The sequence below is a fragment of the Osmerus eperlanus genome, chromosome 27, assembly GCF_963692335.1.
Source record: "Osmerus eperlanus chromosome 27, fOsmEpe2.1, whole genome shotgun sequence".
In the NCBI taxonomy this organism is placed as follows: domain Eukaryota; kingdom Metazoa; phylum Chordata; class Actinopteri; order Osmeriformes; family Osmeridae; genus Osmerus; species Osmerus eperlanus.
The window spans coordinates 896828-924178 of NC_085044.1; the positions used below are offsets into that span (position 1 = coordinate 896828).

General features: G+C 47.8%; 3 protein-coding genes and 1 long non-coding RNA gene across 5 annotated transcripts; 2 read left to right on the forward strand and 2 right to left on the reverse strand.

The window, feature by feature from the left end:
* Positions 1-457: 457 nt before the first annotated feature.
* On the forward strand, positions 458-6793 carry htr3b (5-hydroxytryptamine (serotonin) receptor 3B). The gene is made up of 9 exons (XM_062453823.1): positions 458-650; positions 1226-1389; positions 1638-1682; positions 2168-2277; positions 2504-2673; positions 2864-3021; positions 4688-4898; positions 5238-5447; positions 5731-6793. Exons 1-9 carry the CDS (start codon positions 617-619, stop codon positions 5994-5996), a joined length of 1368 nt encoding a protein of 455 aa, XP_062309807.1. The 5' UTR covers positions 458-616; the 3' UTR covers positions 5997-6793.
* A 689-nt stretch (positions 6794-7482) lies between these two features.
* Positions 7483-13994, forward strand: htr3a (5-hydroxytryptamine (serotonin) receptor 3A). 2 transcript variants are annotated; one of them, XM_062453557.1, is made up of 9 exons: positions 7483-7726; positions 7884-8047; positions 8658-8702; positions 8895-9004; positions 9920-10089; positions 10235-10395; positions 11895-12105; positions 12351-12584; positions 12961-13994. In XM_062453557.1, the coding sequence occupies exons 1-9, from the start codon at positions 7657-7659 to the stop codon at positions 13254-13256; spliced, it is 1461 nt and encodes a 486-aa protein (XP_062309541.1). In that variant the 5' UTR covers positions 7483-7656; the 3' UTR covers positions 13257-13994. The 2 variants fall into 2 exon arrangements, with proteins under 2 accessions (XP_062309541.1, XP_062309543.1); XM_062453559.1 differs by having other exon boundaries at positions 7484-7726; positions 12351-12578.
* Positions 13995-19088: 5094 nt separating this feature from the next.
* On the reverse strand, positions 19089-21770 carry LOC134013856 (uncharacterized). Its single transcript, XR_009928989.1, has 2 exons — positions 21560-21770; positions 19089-21526 (listed from the first exon to the last, which is right to left on the reverse strand). It is a non-coding gene; the product is annotated as an uncharacterized LOC134013856 (long non-coding RNA).
* A 1162-nt stretch (positions 21771-22932) lies between these two features.
* On the reverse strand, positions 22933-25386 carry LOC134013490 (zinc finger and BTB domain-containing protein 16-A-like). Its single transcript, XM_062452999.1, has 3 exons — positions 25347-25386; positions 24829-24999; positions 22933-23252 (listed from the first exon to the last, which is right to left on the reverse strand). Exons 1-3 carry the CDS (start codon positions 25384-25386, stop codon positions 23023-23025), a joined length of 441 nt encoding a protein of 146 aa, XP_062308983.1. The 3' UTR covers positions 22933-23022.
* Between the last annotated feature and the right edge of the window lie 1965 nt (positions 25387-27351).

Sequence of the window (27351 nt, forward strand, 5' to 3'; positions counted from 1 at the left end):
CGCGCAATTGACGTGCGCGGTCCAGTAACGCAGACCACTCAGACTCAGGAAGAGAACAGAAATGTAGCAGCAGATATCCTAGGCAAATACATAATTAAAGTCCCCAAAATTCCATATTAGAAACACCTGAGAATACTAACTAGTGATGAAGGCTGCGAATGTGGCAAAAGTGTTTTTGTCGTACCCTATTCAGATTCAGTTATATTTAGATTACCAGCCAATCATTCTAAGCGCTAAAATATGTATTAGGATAATGACAGTATTTTAGTAATATATGTGAGGTGTTTCTTATTCCCTCCAATGAACTATGTTTTCGAGTTTGAAAAAAAAGTCTCCCTAGAGATGGATGTTCCTCTAACCCTTTTCAAATATCACCTTACCAGAGCGGGCTAATGGAAAATCAATGCAGAGAGCACCCAAACTTTGCACACTAGTCCATTTCTGGTGGCAACCGTGATAAACAAAGTAGTACATCTGGCTCCGGCCGGAAAACACAAACTATTATCTACACGAACAGATATTCTTAGATTCGGATATAATAGCTTTTCAAAGAAGAGAATTGGGTCCAACTTAAAAGATATTCTGGGATATTTGCCTGTTTACCAGAACACCAGAGATGACTCTGCTGTGGTTACTGCTGTTCACCTCAGGTAACATCCGTTATTATTATTACGATCAAATGCAAATGTCAGGGAAAATCTGTTTTGTTTTATTGAGATGAAATATGAATGTAAATGAGATACAACGTGTTCATTAACACTGCCTTACATTGTAAATCCGTCTAGCTATAGTCTATAGATTTGCAGGAAAGGTTCAACAAATCTTAAGGCGCTAATAAAAGTGCTAAACATGCTAATTTATGTTTTTGTTGTTGTTTTTTTTTACTAGCGTAAGCTAATTATCCCTACATTGTGTGGGTAAAAATTACATGGTTCATTTGAAACTGTCTGTTGCCTTTAACTAATTCCAATTAAAGTTAATTTAGACATAATTAAAATTAACCATCTTATCATTACTTTTCTTGTAAATTCCTATAGGCCTACTTCATGTTATATTGATAATAAAAAATGCATTTTCATTTCTTTCATTGATGTTTCATCATTTATTTTAGAATGTGGTCATGAGCCATCTATAATGGTTCTGTAGCCTACATATCTGAGTTGCAGGAGAATGTAAAACTTAAACATTTCTTCCATTTTGATTTTAAATGCTTCTGTCTCTGTAGCTTCCTCGGTTGTCATGGTTCCTGATAAGCCCAAGAGATCAGCCCTGAACCAGCTCACCAGAACCTTGTTACGCAACTATGACAGAGGTGTGAGGCCGGTCCAGAACTGGACCAGTCCCACCCTCATCTACATTGACCTCCTCCTGCAGTCCCTCCTGGATGTGGTAAACACAACTGAATTAAGAAGATAGTAGTAGTTCAGAACATGAATATGATTGTAGTGATTATCAAACCTTTTGACTAGATTATCAGAACATGCATTGTAAGGTCCATTATCAATGAATCAGTAGTGTAAGTAACAAGAGACCCTAGGGTATCAGTATATATTTTGAGAACGTCTAATCACACTGAGAATAAAGGATATGAAAGCTATTACTTAAGATTCCTGGAACAAACTGTCACTTTGTTACAGGACGGACATACCCAGAAAGTCACCACAAGCATCTGGTATCGGCAGGTTTGCATCTTCTTCACACTGAATCTGCTTCCTCCTCGTACATACATCCTCCTTATTGCCATGACAACCCCAAGGAAATAATAACACCTACAATTCTTACAATCATTACGGGTGGAAAAAGGCATTGTAGGACATAGAAAAGCTAAATGGAAATGGAATCAGGAGCCTCATTAGTCGAGACAGTCGTGGTGTCCGGATATGAGTCTGTTGGCTTAATCACTGTAATGTTTTGTAACCACCCTGAGTAAAAACTGTTTGCTGTGGTTGTTTGTCCTTTTTACAGAAGGATTCAGTCAGGTTGGATGTGGAAACAGTACATGTCTAGTGTGCAGTCCAGTACAATAGTACAGAAATATAGTATGCTACAATAGTACCTCTCATGTTATATATATATAAAAAAAAACCTTGTTAATTCTTGGGCATGCTTAATTATTTCGGGCCAGCCAAGATGTGAACTTGCCCTGTTTTTTTCCTGTGTCTGTCAGATCTGGACGGACGAGTTCCTCGTCTGGGATCCAGAAGAGTTTGATGGTATCACTGAGATCTCCCTCTCCTCTGATGCCATCTGGGTGCCTGACATCATCATCAGCGAATTGTAACCCAGACGCTGTTCACACACCCATTCAAACATCCAACACCACAGAGATGTGAAACATTCGTACTCGCGTTTCGTCACATAACCTCTTGTCAGAATCGTCAAAACCACCCCCCTAAGTTAAATAGGAAACATTTAACATCTGGCTCTTTGCCTGAGAGAGGGGATGGTGTGTGTGATGCATGAGGTTAGATAGTCTGGTTCTCTGCCTCCTGTCCTTCTCCAGCGTGGATGCAGGGAAGTCTCCAGCCATCCCTTACGTCTACGTGAACTCCTCCGGGACGGTGAAGAACTACATGCCCATCCAGGTGGTGTCGTCCTGCGCGCTGGAGCTGTACGCCTTCCCCTTCGACAAGCAGAACTGCAGCCTCACCTTCAGGAGCTGGCTTCACTCAGGTCCGCCTCGACTGGGACAACAACATAAACAACAATAATCACATCATCCGCAGCATCAACAACAACACAATCACATCATCACCTAATAACAAAAGTGACAACAACAATGACAATCATATATTAGTATTGCCCCTGGCCTTATCGAGTGACAGCCCTGTAAACTCTGCCCCTCTCCCCCCCGTGTTCCCAGTGAGCGAGGTGGACCTGGCACTGTTGAGGAGTGCAGAGACAGTAGCCAAGGACAAGAGAAGCTTCATGAACGATGGAGAGTGGGACCTCCTCTCTCTGCCCTCCCGCTACTGGCAGCTCCACCTGGACGGCCGGGACTACGCTCACATACAGTTTAACGTGCGTGTGAACCTCTGTCAGCTGTTAACTTTAACTCTTCCAATTTTTGGTCCGAAGCGACGTACAAATAGCACATGGAGAAGGTAGAGTTGAAGATCTGGGAGGGGAAGTGTGTAGTTCAAACAGTGTTTCGGTCGTCAGTCAAGGGAAGGCCTGTGTTTACTTGGACACATCTCAGCGACCAGACACTGGACAAAATGGAATACTACATTGCAACAATAACCACTCGATCTGCTAGCTACTGAATGTATATCTCCTCTATGTCCAGAATGCCAATGTTATCAGAGTAGAGAGCTCAGTACAGCGTCAGGATCCTGACGGTAAGTAGGTCACAATGCTATAACTGGGACAAAGTTGAAGTTAGTACTGTAACCAGACCCTAAATTAGATACCATGTCAAGTGGATAATGCCTCATCCTTTATATGGATCACAAGGGGACTAGAGCTACGTCAACAGTATGAAGACTGATTACATCTGCTCGATATCTTTTATATTCTAGGTTGAGGGTAGTTGACCTCGTCCAGGTGAAACCGTCTCAGACAGTAGCTTACATTGCATCTTCGTTGTGAAAAATAGAATTTAAACCGATGGATTTACCAGCTAACCCCGAAGACAGAAAACACCCAGATGGTCTTTCTCCCCATGGCGAGACTGTAACTGCACTATGACAACCGGCTTCGATTGACTATCGACGAGGCGATTTAGCCGTCCTCTTCCCTGGCTCGCTTCTCGCCCTGCTGTGAGGGAGTTGAAGTGATTGGCCCCAGCCTCATGGATCGGGGTTAGCGAGCTAATGCTAATAGATGAAGCGTAGTCGTTGTCTAGCATGCTGAGGGAGGGAGAGAGAGAGTTGGAGGGATAAAGAGAGACACAGCGTAATGAGACTGTCTAGCATGCTGAGGAGGGGAGGACGGGAGGGAGGGAGGGAGAGAGAGAGAGATGGCGGGATAAAGAGAGAAGCACCGGGTAATGAGACTGACCTGATCAATGGCTGTCTTGTTGCTGCCTGGTGAAAATGGGCCTTTAGCCCATTGCAGGTGGGGGAGAGAAACAGGCCTGCGAGATAGAAGAGATAGGGCTCTCAGCCGTATATTCAGCTCAGAGATAGGTGTTCTGTGACGAGCCAGGCATGGCTCATTAGGTCACCTTTATGCTATACGTGTTGGCACGGAGAGTGTTTACGACGGAAGGTTGTTTGTTGGAGGAGGGTTTTAGAGTTTTAGAGGCTCTACTGAAAACATTGCAATCGATATGCATCGGTTCACTGAGGTAAATTGGGGTTGTGAGCCGAGATCTGGTTTCAGAGAGAATTATATTGTTTGCATGTCTCTCAGGCAGGAAAATCAAAGTTCGCAACTGAAAAAGAAAAACGCTACAATGAAAAAATACTCAATTAATCTTGCCCTCCAAACCATAGACCTCCTTCTCCTCACAGATATCAATGTTATCTCAAGGTAGTAGTAAAGAAATAACATAAAAAGTATATAGTCCCCAGTGTATATTTGGCCTCTAAGTAGGAGCTGTTTATGACCCTTGCTGCATATCTCCCTCCCCCTCCCTCCCTGTCCTGTCACACTTCACAACAACAGAGCATGAAAAATGCAAAAAAAATTATCTCAAAAAACCTAAACGTATTAGGACCCCTCCTTCCTGTCTCCCACGCAGGTGTTGGTCCGCCGGCGCCCCCTACTGTACGTGGTGGGTCTTCTCATCCCTAGCATCTTCTTAATGGTGGTGGACGTAATCAGCTTCTACCTGCCCCCTGACAGCGGAACACGCATCACCTTCAAGACCAGCATCCTCCTGGGGTACACCGTGTTCAGGGTCAACCTCATGGACGAGCTCCCAGCCACCACCCTCAAAACACCACTCATAAGTACGTAAAAGGGGGGATTCGAACCTGCGACCCAGGGGCGTAGGTTTCATCTCACCTCAGTTAGTCCTCAGTTATAAAAGAAAAAACGGTCCCACCCACGGTTGAAAACAAACCTAATCCTCGACCGTGACCTCAGTGTCTGTAAAGTCCACCACAGAGCCGTACCTTCCCCCAGTACGCAGGACATCCAGGTACCTTCCACCATTACGTAGGACATCCAGGTACCTTCCCCCAGTACGTAGGACATCCAGGTACCTTCCCCCAGTACGTAGGACATCCAGTTGGTGCTGCCCTCTGAGCGGGAGGAGGTGTGTGACGTGCACATTCTGTCGTCCCCAGGTGTGTTCTTCGCCGTGTGCATGGCCTTGCTGGTCCTCAGTCTGGCCAAGTCCATCCTGGTGGTGAAGCTCCTCCACCACAGCGAGAAGGAGGTGAAGGAGATGTCTGTGTCCGCCTGCCTGCTAGACAAGTACGGCTCGTCCAGCCAGACCTTCCTGGAGAGCACCTTCACCTCCCTCAAAACCCTGGATGACGAGGACCAGAGTGGGGGTACGCTTTGGATTTGGGGGATAGACAAACAGAATCTCCTCAGAATTGCTACTGCAGATGTCTGTGTCGGAATATATCTGTTTATCTCATGAGCCTCAAGGGGTTCCTCCACTGTTATTGTCAGTCTGATTAAAAACGATGCCTAACTCTAAGGGCCCTTTGCTCCATGTCTTCCCCTCTATCTCTCTCTCTCACTTACTACCTTCAACTATCTCTATCGTATTACGTATAATAAAATACCCCCAAAAATATAGCTTTAAAAACAACATGTTTTCTGACCCAGGGTTTGAGTTTGACCTGGTCCCGGAGGAAGACCTGTTCTCCCTCAGCGAAGCCCCTGAAACCCCTCCCCGCCTGGAGAGAGTCCTCCAGGAGGTCACCTCCCTGCGTCTGCACCTCCTCCAGGGACACACCGACGACTCTGCCCAGGCAGACTGGCTGGCCCTCTGCTCCAAGGTGGACCTGATCCTGTTCCGTGTGTACCTGCTGGTCCTGACGCTCTACACGGTGACCCTGCTGCTGCTCTGGGCGAGCTGGAGCTCCGTCTGAGGGTCAGGGTCAGGGGTCAGGGGTCATTAGTAGAATAATCATAAATATTTATTAACAAATATGTGGTCGTTTAGAATCTGAATCTGGTTTATTGGCCTGGTTTATACACGTACAAGGAATTTGACTCTGGTTTCTACATTGCTGTCAGTGTGTTAACATGTATGTATTTAGCAGGCTTTTATGTCCAAGGCAATGTGCAGAGGGGGATTTGAACCTGTGGCCTCTTGATCAGCAGTCAAATGTTCTCCCACCGAGCGATACCCATCCCCCCATAGAGCAGACTAGGAGCCCTGCCATGAGGTTGATGATGCGGGAATGGGGAATGTGAAGGAATTGGAAGGCACTTGACTGTATTTACATTTACATTTAGTCATTTTACATTTTACATTTAAACATCTGCTAAGATGGAAAATAAATTTCTAAACTCCCAACCCACATGACAATACAGTTGTGAATTCTTACCTTTGAAGAGTTCAATGCCAGACTGACATTTAGTGACATTTGTATTCCGTACATTTCTTGAGCTGAGAAGTCGTATCGAACATTTTCCCCTGCTAGTTCCGTGGGTATATTTTCCTTCACATCAGTGTGATGGTATAATTACCTGTTTATGGCAATGCTTTTGCTCCCTGAAAACGTACACAAATCAATAAAGAGCATTCAAAGAGCATTGCATTTAGCTGTATTCCCTATTGGTTGACTATGAAGAAAAGCTATTTGAGCTACTGTGACACTCGCAGGGAACTAGGCTATATAAGAGTTTATAAAATATTGACTATACCGGCTCACATTAACTTCACCAAGACCCTAATGTAACTCACTATGAAAGAAATAACGTTATATAACGATATTGCTTACTTTATTCTCATGTTTTAAAAATACATGTATTTAAAACAATTCATACCAGTGGAACACATTATGATAAAACTGCCTCGCAACTGCTATTCCTGCCTACTAACTGTATAGTTGTTTAGTTGCATTTACGAATTAATAAACACTTCAAGGGTTCAGTATGTGTAAAGCTGAGTGCTACAGTGCATGTAGCCTAATTAAACATTGCAGCATATGCCCAGCTCACAGGTGGATTAATACACTCAGCAAGGGTGGTGACAATGCCACTATAACATTATGCCAACGTGGAGAGATGTGATAAAGATCTCAATGATAATATGTTATATGGGCCTGTTATCCATCCACATAACCACATCATTTTTTAATCAAATAGCCATCGTCTACAACAAGCCTGTAGGCCTACCTCTGTGCAGTCAATCAGCACGTTTTTTCCCCCTGATAAATTCGATTTGGTTGCAGATTTCATAACATATTTTCCAAACTGTGAGGCATTAAGATTGGCATGATACAGAATTGAGGCCCCAAAACACCTTCTGCTCGGTGTTAAATGTCTGTAATTCAGTTAGTCAGAGTGCAGATCGACATGAGATTGAACCCTCTGCTAGAAAACAAGCAAAGTGCGGACACACCCTTCTGACATCATTAAGAGGCATGATACTGTATCCAGCAAGCATCACTTAAACTAATTGATGTTACAGTCAACGGTCGTCACAGTGGAAAGACAAGAAAATGGGTTTCGGGCGGTGCCAGTGTACGGCTGTATCTCAAAGAACCAAGTTTCAACGACAGATTTGAATTTAGGAGCAGAATGAGATGTTCAGCACTATGGGCATCGCTCGGTTTACTAGTGATACTAGGAGGCGCGCGAGCGGGGACAGGTATGCTACTGAACATCTGTTGTGAGTTGTGATGTCAGGAATAGTTTTGTGGTATTTATGTTTTTCAAATATGTTCACAGCGGTCAGAATCCGGCTGCATCCGCAGTAGCCAACCATTAAATGACACATTTGATGCAATTTACTTAATCTTTTATAGTAAAGAAACTGGGAAATAACACCGGACGGTTTGCCAATGCCACCTTGGTGCGTCTCTCTGAGTTCCTGAGCGCGGGGTACAAGAAGGGCGTGCGACCGGTGCGTGACTGGCGTCAGTCCACCATGGTGGCCATAGACCTCATGGTGTATTCCATCCTTAATGTGGTAAGCAATAGTTTACTATCAAATAGTTTTGCAATATTAATGGCATCGCTTCACATTTTACTGTATTGCTGTCTACTTAATGGTAAACTGGTGGTGACTTTCTGATTCAATAACAGCATTCACAGCCGCCAACGAAAGTGATCGTAACTTCATCAAAGATTAAGTTGTATAAACCTCTAACCGTTTAAAAGCAAGCGACAAATCTTCAGAATATTTCTTGTCAACGATGACAACAATAGTGTATAGGAGCCTACTATCAGTGTCAGTAGCTTTATTATTCTATACCTCTTATTATTCCAATCAGAAATCCAGTCAAACTCACATTTCCCTAGAAATAGGATCCATCTACAAAAGGTTGCTTTAACTGAGTCTCTGAGAGGTGTATGTTGTTGTATAAATGCTCATGATTTACTGCTAATTTAAACCATGTGTTCACAGTTTGATAAATAAATACAAATGATTCCAGAAACAGTTAGATAAACAGTTGTTGTACAGTGTTACCTGCATCGTAATGTGTTATGTTCCATGGCTAGTCATGTCCCAGACACAGTTACTGTAAGGATTGTGAAAAATGCTGTCAAACCCTGACCATAATCTCCTTTTATACCAGGATGAGAAGAACCAGGTTCTAACAACATATATATGGTACAGACAGGTAAGACTATAACAAGACCACTTATATACGACAGGTAGGTAAATAACAGCCAAACGTTTCTTATAAGATACAATCTACGGATCCCCCCCAAAAATCACACTTTGATTTGTTATCTACAATATAAAGTATGATAATCTAATCATCCTGATATCGCCTATTAACCAGGTGTTATTTGTCACCCAACTGTGTCAGGAATGGATTGATGAATTCCTGGTGTGGAATCCAGAGGACTTTGACGAGGTGAAGCAGGTGTCCATCCCCACTGCCAACGTCTGGGTGCCTGACATTCTCATCAACGAGTTGTGAGGATTACTGGGATTTAGCTGTTTATTTCAGTACCTGTTGTTGTCTGTTGATGGCAAGCACAAGGATTATCATGAACCCTCAGTACACTGGAGCATGGCCACGTTACACAGCGGTGTGAGCTTCGGTGTCAGTTATACATTTCAACCGAATAATCCTTGAATCCAGAAACTCCAAATTTACCATTATTTATGATTTCCTGTCATTTTATGATTTACCACGATTACGATTTTAGATTTAGTTAGTAATGTTTCAAATGGTTTTTCATTTCTTTTTTTTGTTGACATTAGTTGAGATTTTGTTATTTCCTGACAGTAGCTAGTGTAGTGACAGTGTTTGATGGTGTGTCCTGCAGTGTGGATGTGGGCAGTGATGGTGTTTGATGGTGTGTCCTGCAGTGTGGATGTGGGCAGTGATGGTGTTTGATGGTGTGTCCTGCAGTGTGGATGTGGGCAGTGATGGTGTTTGATGGTGTGTCCTGCAGTGTGGATGTGGGCAGTGATGGTGTTTGATGGTGTGTCCTGCAGTGTGGATGTGGGCAGTGATGGTGTTTGATGGTGTGTCCTGCAGTGTGGATGTGGGCAGTGATGGTGTTTGATGGTGTGTCCTGCAGTGTGGATGTGGGCAGTGATGGTGTTTGATGGTGTGTCCTGCAGTGTGGATGTGGGCAGTGATGGTGTTTGATGGTGTGTCCTGCAGTGTGGATGTGGGCAGTGATGGTGTTTGATGGTGTGTCCTGCAGTGTGGATGTGGGCAGTGATGGTGTTTGATGGTGTGTCCTGCAGTGTGGATGTGGGCAGTGATGGTGTTTGATGGTGTGTCCTGCAGTGTGGATGTGGGCAGTGATGGTGTTTGATGGTGTGTCCTGCAGTGTGGATGTGGGCAGTGATGGTGTTTGATGGTGTGTCCTGCAGTGTGGATGTGGGCAAGTCTCCAGACATCCCCTACGTGTACGTTGGGCACAACGGCCTGGTGAGGAACTACAAGCCCATCCAGGTGGTGACCGCCTGTACGCTTAACATCTACAACTTCCCCTTCGATCTCCAGAACTGCAGTCTTACCTTCCAGAGCTGGCTCCACACGAGTAAGAACTGCACGTTTTATTTGTGGTGGTAAAAGAAACACGCGAAACCCTAACTCTAACCACCTCTTGAACAACAGCTGAAAACGTGGGTTTGTGAAAGGATGTGTTGACTGGCACCTGTTGTCCTCCCTCTCCTCTCCTGTAGTCAACGACATCAACATCACCCTGATGAGAAGCCCGGAGAACCTGAAGGAGGACAAGAGTCTCTTCATGAACCAGGGAGAATGGGAACTCCTCCACGTTCTGTCCAAGTACAAGTCCTTCAGCCTGGACAACTCAGACTACTACGCAGAGATGAAGTTCAATGTGAGTGCGTGTCCAACACTTGTCAGACTGCGGGTTTTTCAAAACACAGGCCTCATTTTTTTACTTTTCAGTCGTTTAGCACACGCTTTTATTCAAAGCGACAAGATGTACAAATACGACATGCTTTTTAACTGGATATTTAGCAAAGACAGGCCTTCGCAAATTATTAATTTACATAGCTGACAAAGACATCAATAGCCTGACTGAACAACTATGCCCCAAGAATATTAAAAACCACAACAAACACTTATTCTCTGTATTAAAAAGCTTTGAGAGTCTGAAGTATATTTGGCTAATATTTACATGCCACAAATGAGCCTTCTGGTTTCAGAGTTCCCAGATATCGACACAAACTTCTCGGAGTGCAGAGTTGTTTTGAAAACACTTCCAATGAGAGTGTAGGATGATGGGGGGCGGAGGATAACAAGGAGTTCTCCTTCACCCCCCGCCCCCCCTCTCTCGAGGCCTCGTTATCTCTGACAGGGTGGAGCAGGGGTGGTGGTGTTGTGGAAGTTTTTTAGAGAATCAATCGTTTAAGCTGAAGTCGGGTGAAGTACAGAGTTAATGTTTATATGACGTAGATTTAACATAATAACGTTATCAACATAACATCATCGACACACAAACATAAGACAATAACACAAAGACAATTCTATACAGCTCCATCCAGCATTCTAGAATGGAACCTGGAGAATCCAGCCCACCAGCACTACCCAGCTGATGGCCCTGAACCCCCCAGAACATTCTTCAACAGACCATTTTATAGATACAGTTCTCAAAAGTCATTGGTCCATCCTACAGACATGCAGCTATACCAAATCTCTTCTGTCATTGGTTAAATCCTTAGAACAATACAGTTGAATCCACATTGTCTTCAGACCAACTGTCTCTTCCCCCCAGGTGACAAGAACTCTCTCAGGTCACCCAGACTTCCCGTCTCTTAGACTTCACGTCTCCTAGTTAGGTGTCATAAAACTACAGGTGGCATCTCTACCAAATGGAGTTTAATCAACATACATTGTATCAAGCTTTTTAACCAACTGTAAACTTATCCTAAAACACATTCATTGTACATAGGCCCAAAATTTCTTTCACAGTGGATCAGGTGTAGAACAGCATCTTGGACACCTGGCATGAAACAGAATACCTCCAAGACCTCAAAGGTCAGAGAAATTTCGACTTTTCTCCGAAAGACGCATTCAATAATGTAACAAAGACGAGGCGGACGTCATCTCTTTTTCATCGTCCGTGTTTCCAGTCACATGACTTAATCATGGCGCTCACGGGACGCTCCGGGGACTCACCGGACTACGCGCACACCACGTAGGCCGAGGCCTCGGTCCGAATCCAGCCCAGGGCCTTTACCGCATGTCATCCCCTGCACACATTTACGGTCCCCTCCACAAAAACACACTATCTCTATCATAGATAATAAGCCATGCTCCTCACTTGGTGGGCCTGTCGGTGAGACCTGGCTGATGCTGGTGTCTGTCCTGCAGGTGGTGATCCGGCGGAGGCCTCTGTTCTACACGGTGAACCTCCTCCTGCCCAGCATCTTCCTCATGGTCATGGACATCGTAGGGTTCTACCTCCCTCCTGACAGCGGAGAGAGGGTCTCCTTCAAGATCACGCTGCTGCTGGGCTACTCCGTGTTCCTCATCATCGTGTCCGACACTCTCCCCGCCACCGCCATCGGGACGCCCCTCATAGGTGAGGGAGAGTCGTCCAGCGCCCCGGTCTGGACGAGGGGAGAGGGAGGATTGTGTGGCAGTGTCTGATGAAGTTGTGGGGATTTGTAACTTCCTGGTGGGGCTCTGTTAGGAGGCTGTGCTGTAGATGGTCTGTAGGTCATCTTCAGAGGGCTTTGTGTTGACGTTAGCATGAACCTGTGTTCCTGTCTGTGTTTCTCCACCTGTCTGTCTGTGTGTGCCTGTCTGTCCTCCTCCCCCCTCCAGGTGTGTACTTCGTGGTGTGCATGGCCCTGCTGGTGATCAGCCTGACAGAGACAGTTGTGATCGTGCGTCTGGTGCACAAGCAGGACCTGCAGCGGCGTGTTCCCCCCTGGCTGCATCGCCTGCTGCTGGAGAGAGCCGCCTCGCTCTTCTGCGTCCGCAGCAAACACGCGCTGTGTCCCATCCTGGCCCCCGAGCCCGAAGTGGACACCTACAAGGAGAACAGCACAGGTGCAGGTACAGGGAGGGAAGGATGTAATAGAGGAGGAGATGGATAGATGGAGTTACGGATAGAGGACAAATGGGAGGTTACATTTACATTTATTCATTTAGCCTGACGCTTTTATCCGAAGAGACTTCCAACAGAGAGCTTTACAAAAGTGCATAGGTCACTGATCGTAACAACGAGATAGCCCCAAACATTGCCGGTAGCCAAACATGAAGCATACATTGTGAAATCTAAATAAATCCCAAAGGGAAGATAAGAGCAGGGCAGCGTGGGGGGGCTGGCTGAGGAGAAGGTGTGAAGGTGGGGGTGTGTGTGTGGTACGTCACTCCTTCAGAGAGAACCATGTTGGGAACGTTCACCCTGCCCCTCCCTGTCCCCCCGCAGCCCGCTGCAGCCACCACCAGCACTCCCAGGGGGGGCGCGGCGAGCGAGGCCTGGGCCTGGGCCTGGGCCTTCCCCCTGCCAGGGACCCCACCCCCCCCGTCATGGAGAACATCCTGCAGGAGATCTGCTCCATACGCCTCTTCCTGGAGAGGAGAGACGAGTGCCGCGACATCGCCAAGGAGTGGCTCCAGGTGGGCTACGTCCTGGACGTGCTGCTGTTCAGAGTGTACCTGATAGCAGTGCTGGCATACAGCATCACCCTGGGCACCCTGTGGTCAGTCTGGCAGTACGCCTGACAGCCTGCAGGGGGCGCTGTGCATCAGGAAGGGTTTAATATTGATGACTAACGATGGTCTGATGGAGTGTAGGGCGGGGGTTTGTTTTCAGACGCGGCTGGTGGGGGGCAGAGTTTTGGACTCGGCCTGTTAAATGTAATTTTCTTCGTAAAAAGAGTGTGTGTGGGGGAGGGTGAGGGGTGGGGGGGGGCAGATTTGCCGTTTTCTAAAAGTCCTACCCAAGTCCCACCCGTGTATAATGAGCGGTTAGCGAGGTTAGCGCTACCGCTAAGCCACGCGCCTGGATTGAGCGGAGGGCTGTGTTGAAGGAGGAATGGGGTGTGTATTAAAAGGTACAGAGATGAAGCGTCTGAGTTTAAAGAGGAGCTTGAGGACGGTGGATCTGGCTGTCGATGTAAAGTATTAAAGTAGAGCCTGAACTGTGTCTGGCTGATGCTGTTAGGTATGTATTCTACACTGACTGGAGAATCAGGAGACTTCAGATTAAAATGTTACATGTTTGGACATAACACATATACTCTGACGTGTATTTAAAGTATTTTGAGAGTTTTGTGTTTTTGTAGTATAACTTCACTGGCTTGTTTCCTGTATTGCTGTTGTCGTTGTCATCTTGACTCTTGAACAGGTCACTGTTTATTACATTTGGCATAATTGTATTTTAGATTATTCTTACACGTAAAAAAATGTTGGACTCAATCTATTAATAAAGGACATCACAGTCACCTAATAAAATATGTTTACCGGAAAAGGGTCGTACTTAATGATAACATAAAACAATATTGACGGAATATCCCTTTAAAGGCCCTGCTTAACACAACCCCCACCACTAGGTGGCGTGGTGCCATGCCACATCATTAACCCCCCCATCCTCCAAATGAGCGGTGAGTATTCATTCTTCCCAGTGATGCCTCGAGCCTGCAAACTGACACTAATGTACTAATCGTAAAGATTTTTACCTTGCTGGCAATGCACTCAGCGAGTTTGCTCCCTGATTGGATAAATGCCATTGACACCCTACATAATTAAAGCGAGAATCCGTCCCACAGTAAATGGGCACATTGACTCCAATAGAATCGATGTGGAGCCAGAGCCCAGGGCTGTTTGTGGTTCAGCGGGCTGCTGCTGAAGTATCCCCGACTCAGAGAAAGACTACAGGAGCGTGTCACTCGATGGACAGCTGAGGATGTACTTATTGGATTTGAGTTACGCCGTTGTCTCACTATTCTGGGGTTCTTCATGAAACGTCAGTCTGCCGTCTGCCACTCTGAGGAGAAGCAACTCACATCCAGTTATGACTGTGACACGTTTGGGTTTCCACACGCGAGGTTGATTCGTGTTTGAGGTCCAATTCATCGCGGACGGGTTCGGTCGACATTGTACACCTGGTGGATCAGTGAGAAATGTTTACTTACAAATGGGATTTGGACATTTTGTGAAGGCCGACTTCAGTTCGCTTCAGACTAGATGACCTTCTCGGAGCCCAGAGGAGACCTGTAGTGCCACGAGGCACCACTAGAGAGAGCTGTTATCTGATCGCAGAACAGAAATCTACATACGACTGAATTAACTCAAAGTCGAGACACGTTGTCTTTCTATTCACACCTTAAAACTGTAACTAAATAAAATCATTTCAGTTGTTTTTTGGACAAGTCCGGTTCACCTGTCCACTTTGAGCACCCCCTGTTGCTTTGCTATGATAAATATCTATATCTAACGATACAGATCATCAAAAGACGTGTTCGGTCATTTGCATCTTCACCATGGGATGCCTCACGGTGCTCTGGAAATCAAACCAGAACTCCAGCGCCGCCCGTGTGTTTACTGATGAGCTGCACAGGAACGCAGGGAATAACGTGCCTCATTAGCAAGGGCAGCTCTGCACAGCCCGTCTGCACGCCTCAGACAGGGATGGAGGGAAGGAGGGATGGATGAAGGCTGGCCCCTAATAACAGGGAGTTGAAGAGAGTAGTTCTCCTGTCTCCTGTTAGTGTCTAGCAGACGGACAGCCCGCCCAGCTTTATTAACTTGAGACGGTCAGTTCTGAGAGAGACTCAGACATGGTCGAAGTAGAAAAAAAAAGACTAGAAAAAAGACAATGTTAAAAAAATAATTCTTCTATGGCAGGGGAATGCGAGAGTTTTGCACTATACTAGTACATATCCAAGTCATTTTGAAACGGTTCGATGTGAAAACTTCAGAAGCTGGAAGCTCGCACTCCCAGCTAACACACCTGTCGTATTCGGGAGGTATTTGCAGTCAGTCCAGACGAGTAGATCACCTGTCTGACCCTGTCTGGGAGTGCAGCGTTTTGCTGGCCTGCCTGTCTTCCTGTCCTCCCCTCTCCTGCCGGGGGGAGCAGAGGCAGAGTGGATGGGTTCGTGTGTAGCGAGTGTGGCGACACTCGCGTGTCCGTGTGTGTGGTGTGTGTCTGTGTGTATCAGAGGGAAGGAGAGAGAGACAGAGAGACAGAGAGATAGAGACAGAGAGAGAGAGCCAGAGAGAGACAGAGAGGCGCCCATTAAAATGCACTGTATCAAAGTGTATCTGACTAACAAAGCTCATCTGATAAAGCCAGCCCACGTTGGATCGCTAGGCTCGTGTCGTCGTCGGAGTATGAAAAGTGGAACCAGTCAGGTCTCACCCCGTTAACCACCTAACGACAATTTGAGGTTGTAGAGATGATGGTGCTCGTTCCAGCCAGTCTAATGAGGGCATTTAGAAGCCCGGTAATGAGAGGGGATCAGGGGGCTTGAGCTGGAGAGAAGTGAGAGCAGCTTGGATGCTAAGTCGCTAAACATTAACACCGTGGTGTGGTGTGATGTGGTGGGGGCGGGACTGTGTGGATGGGAGGCTAAACCAAGCCTACTGGCACACAGGCAGGCTGACTGACAGGCAGGCAGGATTCAAATCAATCTTTGGGACACACACACAACAGTTTGTATTTTTGTTAGCCTCGGGCCATTCCGACACACCCAACAAATTAGATCGACTCTGAATATCCCTATTAAGTCTCAGCGAATCCTCATCTATTGGACATTCAGTGAACACAAATTTCTCACCCTTCCCCATCTCAAGTATCCAACTGGGGTTTTACCCCCCTCAGCCATCCAGCAGTAGGCACCACACAACCGTTCAGGGGAAATTCCGTTTCCCCGTTTCCCCCAGCACTCCTCACCGTGCCCTTACACAGCCTCTCCCACCCCTACGGCCCCCAGCCTCCCCCAGCCTCCCACAACCTCCCATAGCCTCCCCTAGCATCCCCCAACCTCCCCCAGCATCCCCCAGCCTCCCACAACCTTCCCCAGCCTCCTCTAGCATCCCCCAACCTCCCCCAGCCTCCCCCAGCCTCCCATAGCATCCCCCAACCTCCCCCAGCCTCCCCTAGCATCCCCCAGCCTCCCCCAACCTCCCCCAGCCTCCCCTAGCATCCCCCAACCTCCCCCAGCCTCCCCTAGCACCCCCCAGCCTCCCACAGCCTCCCCCAACCTCCCCCTATTATCCCCCAGCCTCCCACAACCTCCCCCAGCCTCCCCTAGCCTCCCCCAGCCTCCCCCTATTATCCCCCAGCCTCCCTCCCCTATTATCCCCCAGCCTCCCCAACCTCCTTCGGGCTCCCCCAGCCTCACCCACTATCTTCCAGCCTCCTCCAGGAGGGACCAGGAGAACCAGGGCTGTAGTCAAACTAGCAGCAGTGGAGCACTTCTCAGTTCATTGGACTTGATTTAATACCTCGCGCTCTGTGAGGCTTTTCTGGCATTAAACGACTTAAATGATTTAAGGCGTTTAGTAGCAAGCCCCGGGAGTGAGCACAATGTCTTTTAGGCCATCATTGGAGTTATGAGAGGTAGTTCTCCTAAGCCAGGCTGACTTATTCAAATCACCATCATTCTCCCCCCTCCTTCCCTCCCCCCATCTGAAACTTTCATGGTTTGAAAGGGAAGCGATAAATAGGGATGTTGTGAGGATCTGGAACCAGAGGTGTATAGATTTAAACTCAATGTGTATATCTATTGTGTGTACACAGTACTGTGCACAAGTGTTTTTTTTTTTTTTTAAGTACAAAACAAAAATGCTTTAAGAAATAATGCCATGAAAAGACCAACAACAACAAAAAACGCAAATTTGCACAGACAAAAAAATAAGTAAGACAATATTCATTTAAAAAATATTGGGGGCCTAAGACTTCTGCACAGTAGTGTATATGTGTCCAAACCTTTGACTGGTACTGTATGGATATACACACACAGACACACACACTCATTTGTCTGTGTCCTTCACCAGAAAAGTGTGGAGAATGTTTGAGGAAACAAACCCTTGTCCTCAGGAGCACCTTGAGGAACTCCAGGACAGTCTATGCATCTTCATTAGTCAGAGGACAGCCGGCCTTCTTTCTGTGGCAACGAGTCTACACAGCCGGCCTTCTTTCTGAGGCAGCGTGGCTGGTAGTCTACAAAGCCGGCCTTCTTTCTGAGGCAGCGTGGCTGGTAGTCTACACAGCCGGCCTTCTTTTTGAGGCAGCGTGGCTGGTAGTCTACACAGCCGGCCTTCTTTTTGAGGCAGCGTGGCTGGTAGTCTACACAGCCGGCCTTCTTTTTGAGGCAGCGTGGCTGGTAGTCTACACAGCCGGCCTTCTTTTTGAGGCAGCGTGGCTGGTAGTCTACACAGCTAGCTGCCTTATAGCTCTGGAATGGAAAATGCAGTCGAGATAGGAAAGGTGTGTTTAGGCCCTGAAGAAACACAAGTCTGTCCACACACACACACAGGTTCCTTTGGATGCACACTAGACACAAACTGTACAGCTACAGCAGCTGATTTCTTTCTGTACAGAAATGTTTTCTACGAACCTCCACGGCCCAGTAACAGTAAGATTTTATATTATTCTTGAAAATCTCAAAGGGCTGATAGCACAGCCTTAAAAAACAGGCACAACAAAATGAAGTCCATTTTTTATTTTTTTTTCTAACTGCAGATTGAAGGTATACAACTGAACATTGTTATTTTTCTTATGAGACTCATAAATAAAAATACAAAAAATGTTCACTACAAAACAATCTACCGTTAGTAGGATGTAAAAAATATTATTCTTTCACTATTGAAGGCACAAAATTTACTTAGTGACAACATGGAGAAGAAAACCTGCAGCATTTAATCTCTTTTATTTTCTTTTATTTTTTTCACACTCCATCAGAGAACACAAATGTTACAAAGAGACGTTGGATCCTACGCAGAAAAGAGAGAAAACCGCTAAATCAACGAACAGTCACTGGGATCGATGGCTTGGCTCACTTAGCGCTGCCATGGAAACCAGCTCGTCGCTGGGAAAGACAAAGGACCTTTGCAAAGCTCTAATGCAAATTTTTATTTTCTTTATACAAATGACAACAAAATAAAAAGAAACAAAAATTATAATAATTGGGCACCTTCTAAGATTAGGCTAAGATTAGGTGCTGAGGTAGACGAAAACTATAACAATTCAAATCATAATAAAAACACTATTTTCTTAATACAGAGAAACTTGACTGGCACTTGTGCTGTCACAACAATGAATGGAAACAAAACAACTCACAGACAAGCCAGAAAAAGAGAGAAAAGCTTTGTTACATAACAAGCCTTGTACGCTTGGTCCGTGAGGGTCGCTGGTCCTCAGTGCTAAGATATCCTGGTGCTTTGTTACCCAAACAGTTTTAGTCTAGACCTCAATGGCACATGCATTGCAACACTGCATGAAATGGCTACTCGTTCTATAACACCACACCGAACACAGAGTTCACACTCTAGGGATGCCATGATTACAGACACATTTTTCATTTCAACTTAAACGTTTATCAAGAATTGTTTTTTTTTTTTCTTGTTTTTTGTCAACTTTTTTTTTTTACAAAATGATCAGAGGGTGACCCTCTTTTTGCCAACCGGTCAAAAATAAACTTTTTTTTACTGAAAAAAAACTGACATTATTTCCAAATGCAGAGGCATTTTAAGCGCAGATTTGAGGAAGAAAAATGCATATTTTTTTTTTCCATAGACAGGAATGTTTATAATCTTAAAGTCTTACAACCGTTTGGCTTAACAGTGTATTATTCGATATGTTTTTATTTACTTGTTTTTTTTGGGGTGTAAGTAAATTACAGTTTTTGGGACGAATACTAGAGAATGAGGTTAGAAGAGGGGCAAAACATTGAATGCAGATTTCGTTTTTTCCCCCATTACCAATTTGTTAAGGTTTGAGGGCACTACCTTCCTTGAAAATAAAACCAACTATTCAGAATCAGAAACCAGGTCATTTGAAATCCTCAAGACATCCCTAGAGTGCTGGAGACACCATTTATTTTCTTCTGAAAATACAGAAACTAAGCAGATATAGATGGACATTTTGTTGAACAATTTCCATTTTTAGGCACAAAGATATTACAGAAACATCAGATTAACATTGAGGGAAGAACTATATCAATGCCATTTTGTATTTTTTCCAACATATAGAGAGAAAAAGTGGCAGAGCATCATTTTTTATTTTGTATTTGATCTGATTAGTGCATTTTTCACTAATTCACACACGCGCACACACACACACACACAGAGTGGACACACTCATCTACACACACTTACACACACGCATAAGTAGAAAACATTCAGAGTACAATGATAAGAGTATGTGACTGGATTCATCTAGTTATTGGACTGGGTGGAATTGTTTCAGACACTGGCTTGCCTCGACCTCAGGTGACAGGCCTCAGGTGACAGGCTAGAGTGGATGGGTATGAGACGAGGGGGCAAGGGAGCAAGGGGACGAGGGAACGAGGGAGTGAGAGGCCTCCCTCTACTCACAGTGTTTGAGAATACGGCAGGTGGAGACCCGCCTCTCTTCTTTTAGTCACTTCAAGTACAAAAACAAAAAGGTTGGCAATAACGTTGATTTAAAAATAATAATGGTGAATGACAAGTACTAACTGATTGGTGACAGCTTCGCCTGCCTTCCATTTTGAATACTTTTTGTAGTTTTTTGTTTCTTTTTTTTTGTAGTTTTTTTTAAAACTCGTTTTGTGGCAGATAGATTTAGTCCTTCACCTACAATGCATTTACATCCAGAAAGCAACACTTACAACAACATGTTCACACACGTCCAACATTACCAAAGAGGAGCAAGGCAAACAATCCAAAACCAGAAAGAAAGACTTATAGGTAAAAAAAGAAAGAGAAATACAAATATCTGCCCTGCTGAAACCCTCGACAATGGAAAAAGGACTGACACTGAATACAAAAATATCACAATTTTATATATCAAATAGCCTCTGTTGGCTTTTGTTCAGGAATACACTCATTTTTTTTTCTTCCAGAGAACTTGATCGACCAATAGGATCTCTTATTCTAAACTTTTTTTCTTTGATTACCACTTGCAGTCCCAAATGTCCCACGCACACCCAATCGCTGCATACATGACCTGTTCTTTCCTGTTCAGTCTGTGAACCATCTTTTTCACATTACAAAACTACAATTCTATTCACATATTTTCAAGTTTAATGCTTGTTTTTTTTTTGTTTTTTTACTCTCTTAAAAGTACTATTACGTCTAAATCCAAACATCCCTCTCACCCCTCTTATCCCATACTTAAGGCTTCAGAATCTCCGCTCTCTAAGTTACGGCCAGGGAGGAACTGCACGAAAAGAATAAATCTCCTATCCATCTCCACCATCTCTTACCCTTTATATGATGTCAAGGTTGCTGACAAGCATGGAGAGACAATCATAACCAATGCTTGAACGCATGAGATGAAGTTGCAATGATATAATAATGCAAAACACATACACACACTGACAAAATAATAATGTGCTTTTGCAAAAATGAAAACAACTTAGAGGTAGCTTTTAGAATGGTGACCAGAGCCTACAAGCTCTCCAACAAGCAGGGTTCATCAAAATAACAAACACAAACTAAGCAAACAAATACCAAGTTTGGTAACAATAATGCACAACGAAAGGACAAGAACAATGTCAATAAAAATCTATTTTCACCGTGGCACTTATTTTTCTGCGTACACGTTGCTTTGTTACAGCTCCTCGCGCCATGCAAACGAAATCAGACGAAAAAAATAAAAATAAAGATCAAATAAGGGCAAAACCAAAATCAAGCACACAAGGTCACAGGTGGAGGTAATTCAAGTACAACGTGCTGAGAACAGGAGGGAGATAAACCAGGAGAGGAGAGCAGGAGGCCAAGCCAAGGAACACACTGTGAAGAAAGAGTCGCGTTTGAAAACCACCTCCAGTCACATCAGCCTCCTCCAGAGAGACCCCTCCAGATACGTCAACGCCTAGGTGATCGCCTAGGTAACACGGAGCGTCTCCTAGGTAACCCCGAGCAGAGCCGGCCACGCCCGGTCCGAGGCAGTATCTGTCAACGGTTGTCAGGACGGGATGTGACATCACCCCACAAGCTGCCACCGAAGCGACGCTGGCGGCGACGCTGTGAGGAGTGTCGTGGTCGTGGTTCTGTCTGGGCCTCCTGAGAGCTTCTGGAGAACAGACCTCACCCCCCCCCCCTCCAGTGTTACCAGCGCTCGTCCTCAACACACATCCCCCTCCCCCCCCCCCCCCCAACACACCTCCTACCCCCAACCCCCCCTCCCTCAAAAGCAGCCTTTATCATTTTGGTCTCCATCACAACGGTTACCCAGACTGCGGGCCGAGCGAGTCGCCGTCGCTGTGAGTCGTCGTGACGTGAGCGTGACGATGGATCAGGATCTGACGCGTACAAACACCAGCAGGGGAGCACAGGAGGACTAAGAGAAGCACTACAGCTGCAGTAAACACTGTTAGAACAGAGACGAAGGCTTGAAGACGCAAGGAAGCAGCAGGTTTGCATTGAGCACCCCCTCCCCTCCTCCCCCTCCCTCCCTCCCCCCCCTCCCCCCACCTCCCAAATACACAATAACATGAGACATGAGCGTCAAACAGAGACTGTCGTCGTGCTAACATGTCATACCTGTGCAACGAAGCTGTGATTAACTATGAAGCGGAACCAGAGATCACGTGACGGAGAGTGACGGTGCTCTCCAGAGATCACGTGACGGAGAGTGACGGTGCTCTCCAGAGATCACGTGACGGAGAGTGACGGTGCTCTCCAGAGATCACGTGACGGAGAGTGACGGTGCTCTCCAGAGATCACGTGACGGACAGTGACGGTGCTCTCCAGAGATCACGTGATGGAGAGTGACGGTGCTCTCCAGAGATCACGTGACGGAGAGTGACGGTGCTCTCCAGAGATCACGTGACGGAGAGTGACGGTGCTCTCCGGTCCAAGGTGGCGGCCTGCCCGTGTTTAGACCCCTCCCCCCCCGTCCGACACAGACATGCGCCGGTCGGAAAAACCACCCTCCTGTCCATCTCCATGACGATCTCCTGTCCATCTCCTAACCCTAACCGCTGTTCCGGAAAAGTAACTGTGTGTGTCACCACCGGAGAGCGTGTCACTTTACAACCCGCTTCGACCCTGATCTGAAACCGACAAGGAAAAACCCAAGCGAACAAGGACAAACTAAATGGTGCGTGTCCTGGTGAACAACACAGGTGGATTATAAAAGGGGTAAGATTCTCTCCTTTCAGTCTTCGATCCTTAATCCTCCTCTGCTAGAAGCCAGAGTCCCCACTCTGACCTCTCCTCCTCCCCCCTCTCCGCTTGCATTCGATAACTGCTTCAGTCCTGTGGTATCCCTCTCTCCACCTCCCTGCCCAGGCCTCCCCCCCGCCCCCCCGCCCCCAGCCCCTCCTCCTCCTCAGACGTAGCAGAGGTAGAGGTATGTCTTCTCGATCCTCCAGTCCGGTGGCACGTCCTCTGGCTTGTGGCTCTTCATGTGCTTCTGCATGGCTGACAGGCTGGGGCAGTACTCCAGACAGATGGTGCACTGGTAGGGGGAGGCACCGTTGTGGGTGCGCAGGTGCTTGATCATGGCAGAGTAGTCCCTGGACCTCTGGTGACAGAGCTTACACTCAAACGGCTTCTCACCTGTGAGGGGAGGGAAGAGGGGAGGAGAGGGGGAGAGAGAGAGGGGGGGTGCAGGCGACAACAACATCAGTCAGGCCGTCAGGTGGGATTAGAACAGTTTGGCAGTATGCGCACGCACTTTACGATGGGTTTGCATTATTCTTGACACATTTGAAGACGATTTGGGATTCCCACGGAAACGACACAGAGGACAGCTGTCAGACTGAGTGTCTGGATGTTGTTATATACACAGCCTTAGTTACAGTCGTCTGTCAGCAGCCGTCTCCTTCACAACGCCTCTCAGAGATCTCCTGTACTCTGGAGGAACAGTGTTGGCAGGAAGAGAGATGTTTGTGTAATTAGTGACCTCGTTCAATTGATATCATGTCTGCTGGAATTCCCATAGCCACATCCAAATGCTAACGCTAATTGATAATTAATTGTGTTTCCCCGTGTACTGAAGGATGCTGTGAAGCATGGCATTGTGGGACAACTGTAGCCCCCCCCCCTACCCCCCCTGACGTAGTTAGAACTGTTCTGGTTGATTCCGATCAGCGGCTGGACCAAAGGCGTCGTTGCAGCTTCTGAAAGGTGTTGCGGTCGCAGGTTTGAGGCAGAGCGAGGCAGAGCGAGAGCGAGGAATAACGCTGGATTCTCCATCTTGAAAAGCATGTCTGTGAGGTAAGATGGACCCCGGCCCTCGCTCTGCCTCGCTCTGCCTCGCTCTGCCTCGCTCTGCCTCCCTCTGTCTCGTTCTGCCTCGTTCTGCCTCGTTCTGCCTCGTTCTGCCTCGTTCTGCCTCGTTCTGCCCTCCCCCCTCTCCTGAACGCTGATGAGAGTGATGGGAGGGGATAATCCCCCCCGCTCCAGCCGACAGCCGTAAATTAGACATGTAAATGGCGACCTTTACTGCTGGCATTTGGAACGAACCGTCGGGATGTGATCTGGCCGTGGACGTTCACTCGCTCACACCCCCCCTCACCCCCCCCTCCCTCCCTCTCCCCCATTCAACCCAGCTGACTGGATTCTGATGGCCCCTGTTTCCAAACCAGGCATCTGCATTTACACCTTTATCTCTCCTCTCCCTTCCGGTCTCTGGTTAACCTTGACCTGGAGCAGGGATTGGACAACCACCCGCCCCACCCCCAAGCAAACAGACTGCTGCACCGCTCATTATGGGATGTCTCTCTGTGTGTCTGTGTGTGTGTGTCACCCTGTCAGGCCCTCATACAACAGCTGCACTGTAAACAGGGCTGCCTCGGATAACCAGGCAATAATGAATTGCAAATGGGGTCCTGTATTGATCCGCCATCGACAGGTGGGGCGCGGGAGGGGGGGCGGGAGGGGGGGCGGGAGGGGGGGCGGGAGGGGGGGCGGGAGGGGGGGCGGGAGGGGGGGAGGAGGGAGGGTGAAGTCGATGATGTATCAGCCAGTGTCTTTTGTGCTCCATGGCCTTTGACTGTGAGCTTGTCACCTGGTCGTTATCAGACCAGCACACTTCAGCTAGCCCACATCCAACCCTCCCCAACCCTCCCCAACCCTCCCCAACTTGTGTGAAAAAAAGACACAGTATTGTGTGTGTGTGTGTGAGCCTCACCTGTGTGTACTCGGTAGTGCGTCTCCAGCTGGTGTTTGAGGCTGAACTTCTTCCCACAGCCGTTACACTCGTAGGGCTTCTCGCCCGTGTGGATCCGCTTGTGCCCCTTCAGAGTGCTCTCGTCCCGGAAACAGCTCCCGCAGAACTCACACTCGTACGGGTGGTCCCCTGCTGCAGGGGGGAGGAGGGGGGAGGAGGGGAGGAGGGGGGGGGAGGGGAGGAGGGGAGGAGGGGGGAGGAGGGGAGGAGAGGGGAGGAGAGGGGAGGAGAGGAGGAGAGGGGAGGAGAGGGGAGGGGAGGAGAGGAGGAGAGGGGAGGAGAGGGGAGGAGGGGGGAGGAGAGGGGAGGAGGGGAGGAGAGGGGAAACAGGGTCAGACCAGACCTCAAACTGATGTATGTTAAGTAGTAGCGATGTTACTTAGGTAAAGTTAAAAGGTTGGATTTTGAGTTTGGCCGTACGGGGCAGCAGACAGCGTGGATGAGAGCAGGGTCACAGACAACCCCTCCAGGAGTCTCACCAGTCAGACCAAGACCCTCAGACTGTCCAGCAGACAACATGCCCCCTCATCTCTCTCCAGGCTCGGCTGTTTTGACGGTCAAGTTAGAGACCACAGCTCCCTCTCACAGCCTGCCGGAGGGAGGTGGAGGAGGGAGGGAGGTGGAGGAGGGAGGGAGGTGGAGGAGGGAGGGAGGGGGAGGAGGGAGGGAGGTGGAGGAGGGAGGGAGGTGGAGGAGGAGGGAGGTGGAGGAGGGAGGGAGGTGGAGGAGGGAGGGAGGGAGGTGGAGGAGGGAGGGAGGTGGAGGAGGGAGGGGGAGGAGGGAGGGAGGTGGAGGAGGGAGGGAGGTGGAGGGGGGAGGGAGGTGGAGGAGGGAGGGAGGTGGAGGAGGGAGGGAGGGGGAGGAGGGAGGGAGGTGGAGGAGGGAGGGAGGGGGAGGAGGGAGGGAGGTGGAGGAGGAGGGAGGTGGAGGAGGAGGGAGGTGGAGGAGGGAGGGAGGTGGAAGAGGGAGGAGGGAGGTGGAGGAGGGAGGGAGGTGGAGGAGGGAGGGAGGTGGAGGAGGGAGGGAGGGGGAGGAGGGAGGGAGGTGGAGGAGGGAGGGAGGTGGAGGGGGGATGGAGGTGGAGGAGGGAGGGAGGTGGAGGAGGGAGGGAGGTGGAGGAGGGAGGTGGAGGAGGGAGGGAGGTGGAGGAGGGAGGGAGGTGGAGGAGGGAGGGAGGTGGAGGAGGGAGGGAGGGAGGTGGAGGAGGGAGGTGGAGGAGGGAGGGAGGGAGGTGGAGGAGGGAGGGAGGTGGAGGAGGGAGGGAGGGCTCTGCAGCATAATGGATATTCAGATGTCAATAATCAAGGATATTATGATATGCAGGGAGGAGAGGGTCTCTGGTGTCTGGCGACTAATTGCTTTTTTCCTCTTTTTTTTTCTCCTTTGGGCCGAGCGTTCGGCCCCATACATCATCTGTTCCCTCCAGCTCCTCGGCTCAGACGCGCCAGCCTGCCTGCCAGCCGTGTAATGCCCTCCATGTTTAATGTGCTTCAGCCCCTGCGCTGAAGGCTTCAGTCATCGCAGCTGACCTACGCCTTTCATTATCTGCGCTGTCCGAGCGACACCGTGGCCGCCAATAAATTGCGTTTCTCGTTATGTACTGTCATGCTCTGCCAGCCGTCGCTGCCGTTAAGAGACAATGTCAATTTCCTCCAGCACGTTTTGTTAAGGTGGGGTGTGTGCGTGTGTGTGAACAAGGGAGGGGAGGGGGGACGGGGGGCACGAGCAACGAGACACCGCCCTTTAAATTCTTTTGTGCATTTTGGTGTGTTTGTGCGGGTGTGCTCGTGTGTTTGTGTGCATGTGATTGTGTGTGTGTGTGTGTGCGCATGCTTGCGGGGGTGTGGGCGTGGGTAGGGGTGTGTGTGTGTGTGTGTGTGAGACGTGTTTGGAAGTGAGGACCTGCGACGCCTGTTGATGTCCCTGCTCTCGGTTGAGGGGACACTTTGATGGCGGGGGCATGGATGAGAGAGGAGAAGAAATAAAGAGAGAGAGGGAGAGAAATGGAGAGAGGAGAGAGCAAATCTACTGTGGAGGAGGGGGAGGGGGGAGAGAGGAGGGGGGTGAGGGAGGGAGGAGGGCAAAAAAATCTATAAAAGTGACAGTCTTTATTTGTCTGTATGAAGTTATCAGTGTGTCCTGCTGTAAGACATTGTGCTCGTTCTTGCGTTTCAGCCGCGGCAGAGATCACAATCCATCACCGCTCTGGCTCCCTCAGAGCCGCCGCCACGCCGCAGGAATAGTAATCGAGCTCAGATTCACCTGCCTTTAATTAGAGCGCCTCCGCTCTAAACTCCAATCAGACAGATCTGGAGAGAGGCATGCTAATGCTAGGCGCGAGTCCGCAGAAGGTTATTTAAATGCTAAATCCGTATTAGTTAGCCTACAAGAATGCTAATCCCCCCCCCCAAATAAATAAATAAATAAATAAATAAACATTAAGGAAAGAGGAAGGAACTGATGCTTTGGGTTAATAAATGTGGA

Coding starts and splice junctions, on each gene's coding strand:
- htr3a (XM_062453557.1), top strand. CDS start 7,657: ATGAGATGTTCAGCACTATGGGCATCGCTCGGTTTACTAGTGATACTA. Junction 8,703..8,894: donor CATATATATGGTACAGACAG/GTAAGACTATAA, acceptor CAACTGTGTCAG/GAATGGATTGATGAATTCCT. Junction 10,090..10,234: donor CCAGAGCTGGCTCCACACGA/GTAAGAACTGCA, acceptor CCTCTCCTGTAG/TCAACGACATCAACATCACC.
- LOC134013490 (XM_062452999.1), bottom strand. CDS start 25,386: ATGTTGTCTGCTGGACAGTCTGAGGGTCTTGGTCTGACTG. Junction 25,000..25,346: donor TGAGGGTCTTGGTCTGACTG/GTGAGACTCCTG, acceptor TCCCCCCTGCAG/CAGGGGACCACCCGTACGAG. Junction 23,253..24,828: donor GCACTACCGAGTACACACAG/GTGAGGCTCACA, acceptor CTCCCCTCACAG/GTGAGAAGCCGTTTGAGTGT.
- htr3b (XM_062453823.1), top strand. CDS start 617: ATGACTCTGCTGTGGTTACTGCTGTTCACCTCAG. Junction 1,683..2,167: donor CAAGCATCTGGTATCGGCAG/GTTTGCATCTTC, acceptor TGTGTCTGTCAG/ATCTGGACGGACGAGTTCCT. Junction 3,022..4,687: donor ACGCTCACATACAGTTTAAC/GTGCGTGTGAAC, acceptor TCTCCCACGCAG/GTGTTGGTCCGCCGGCGCCC.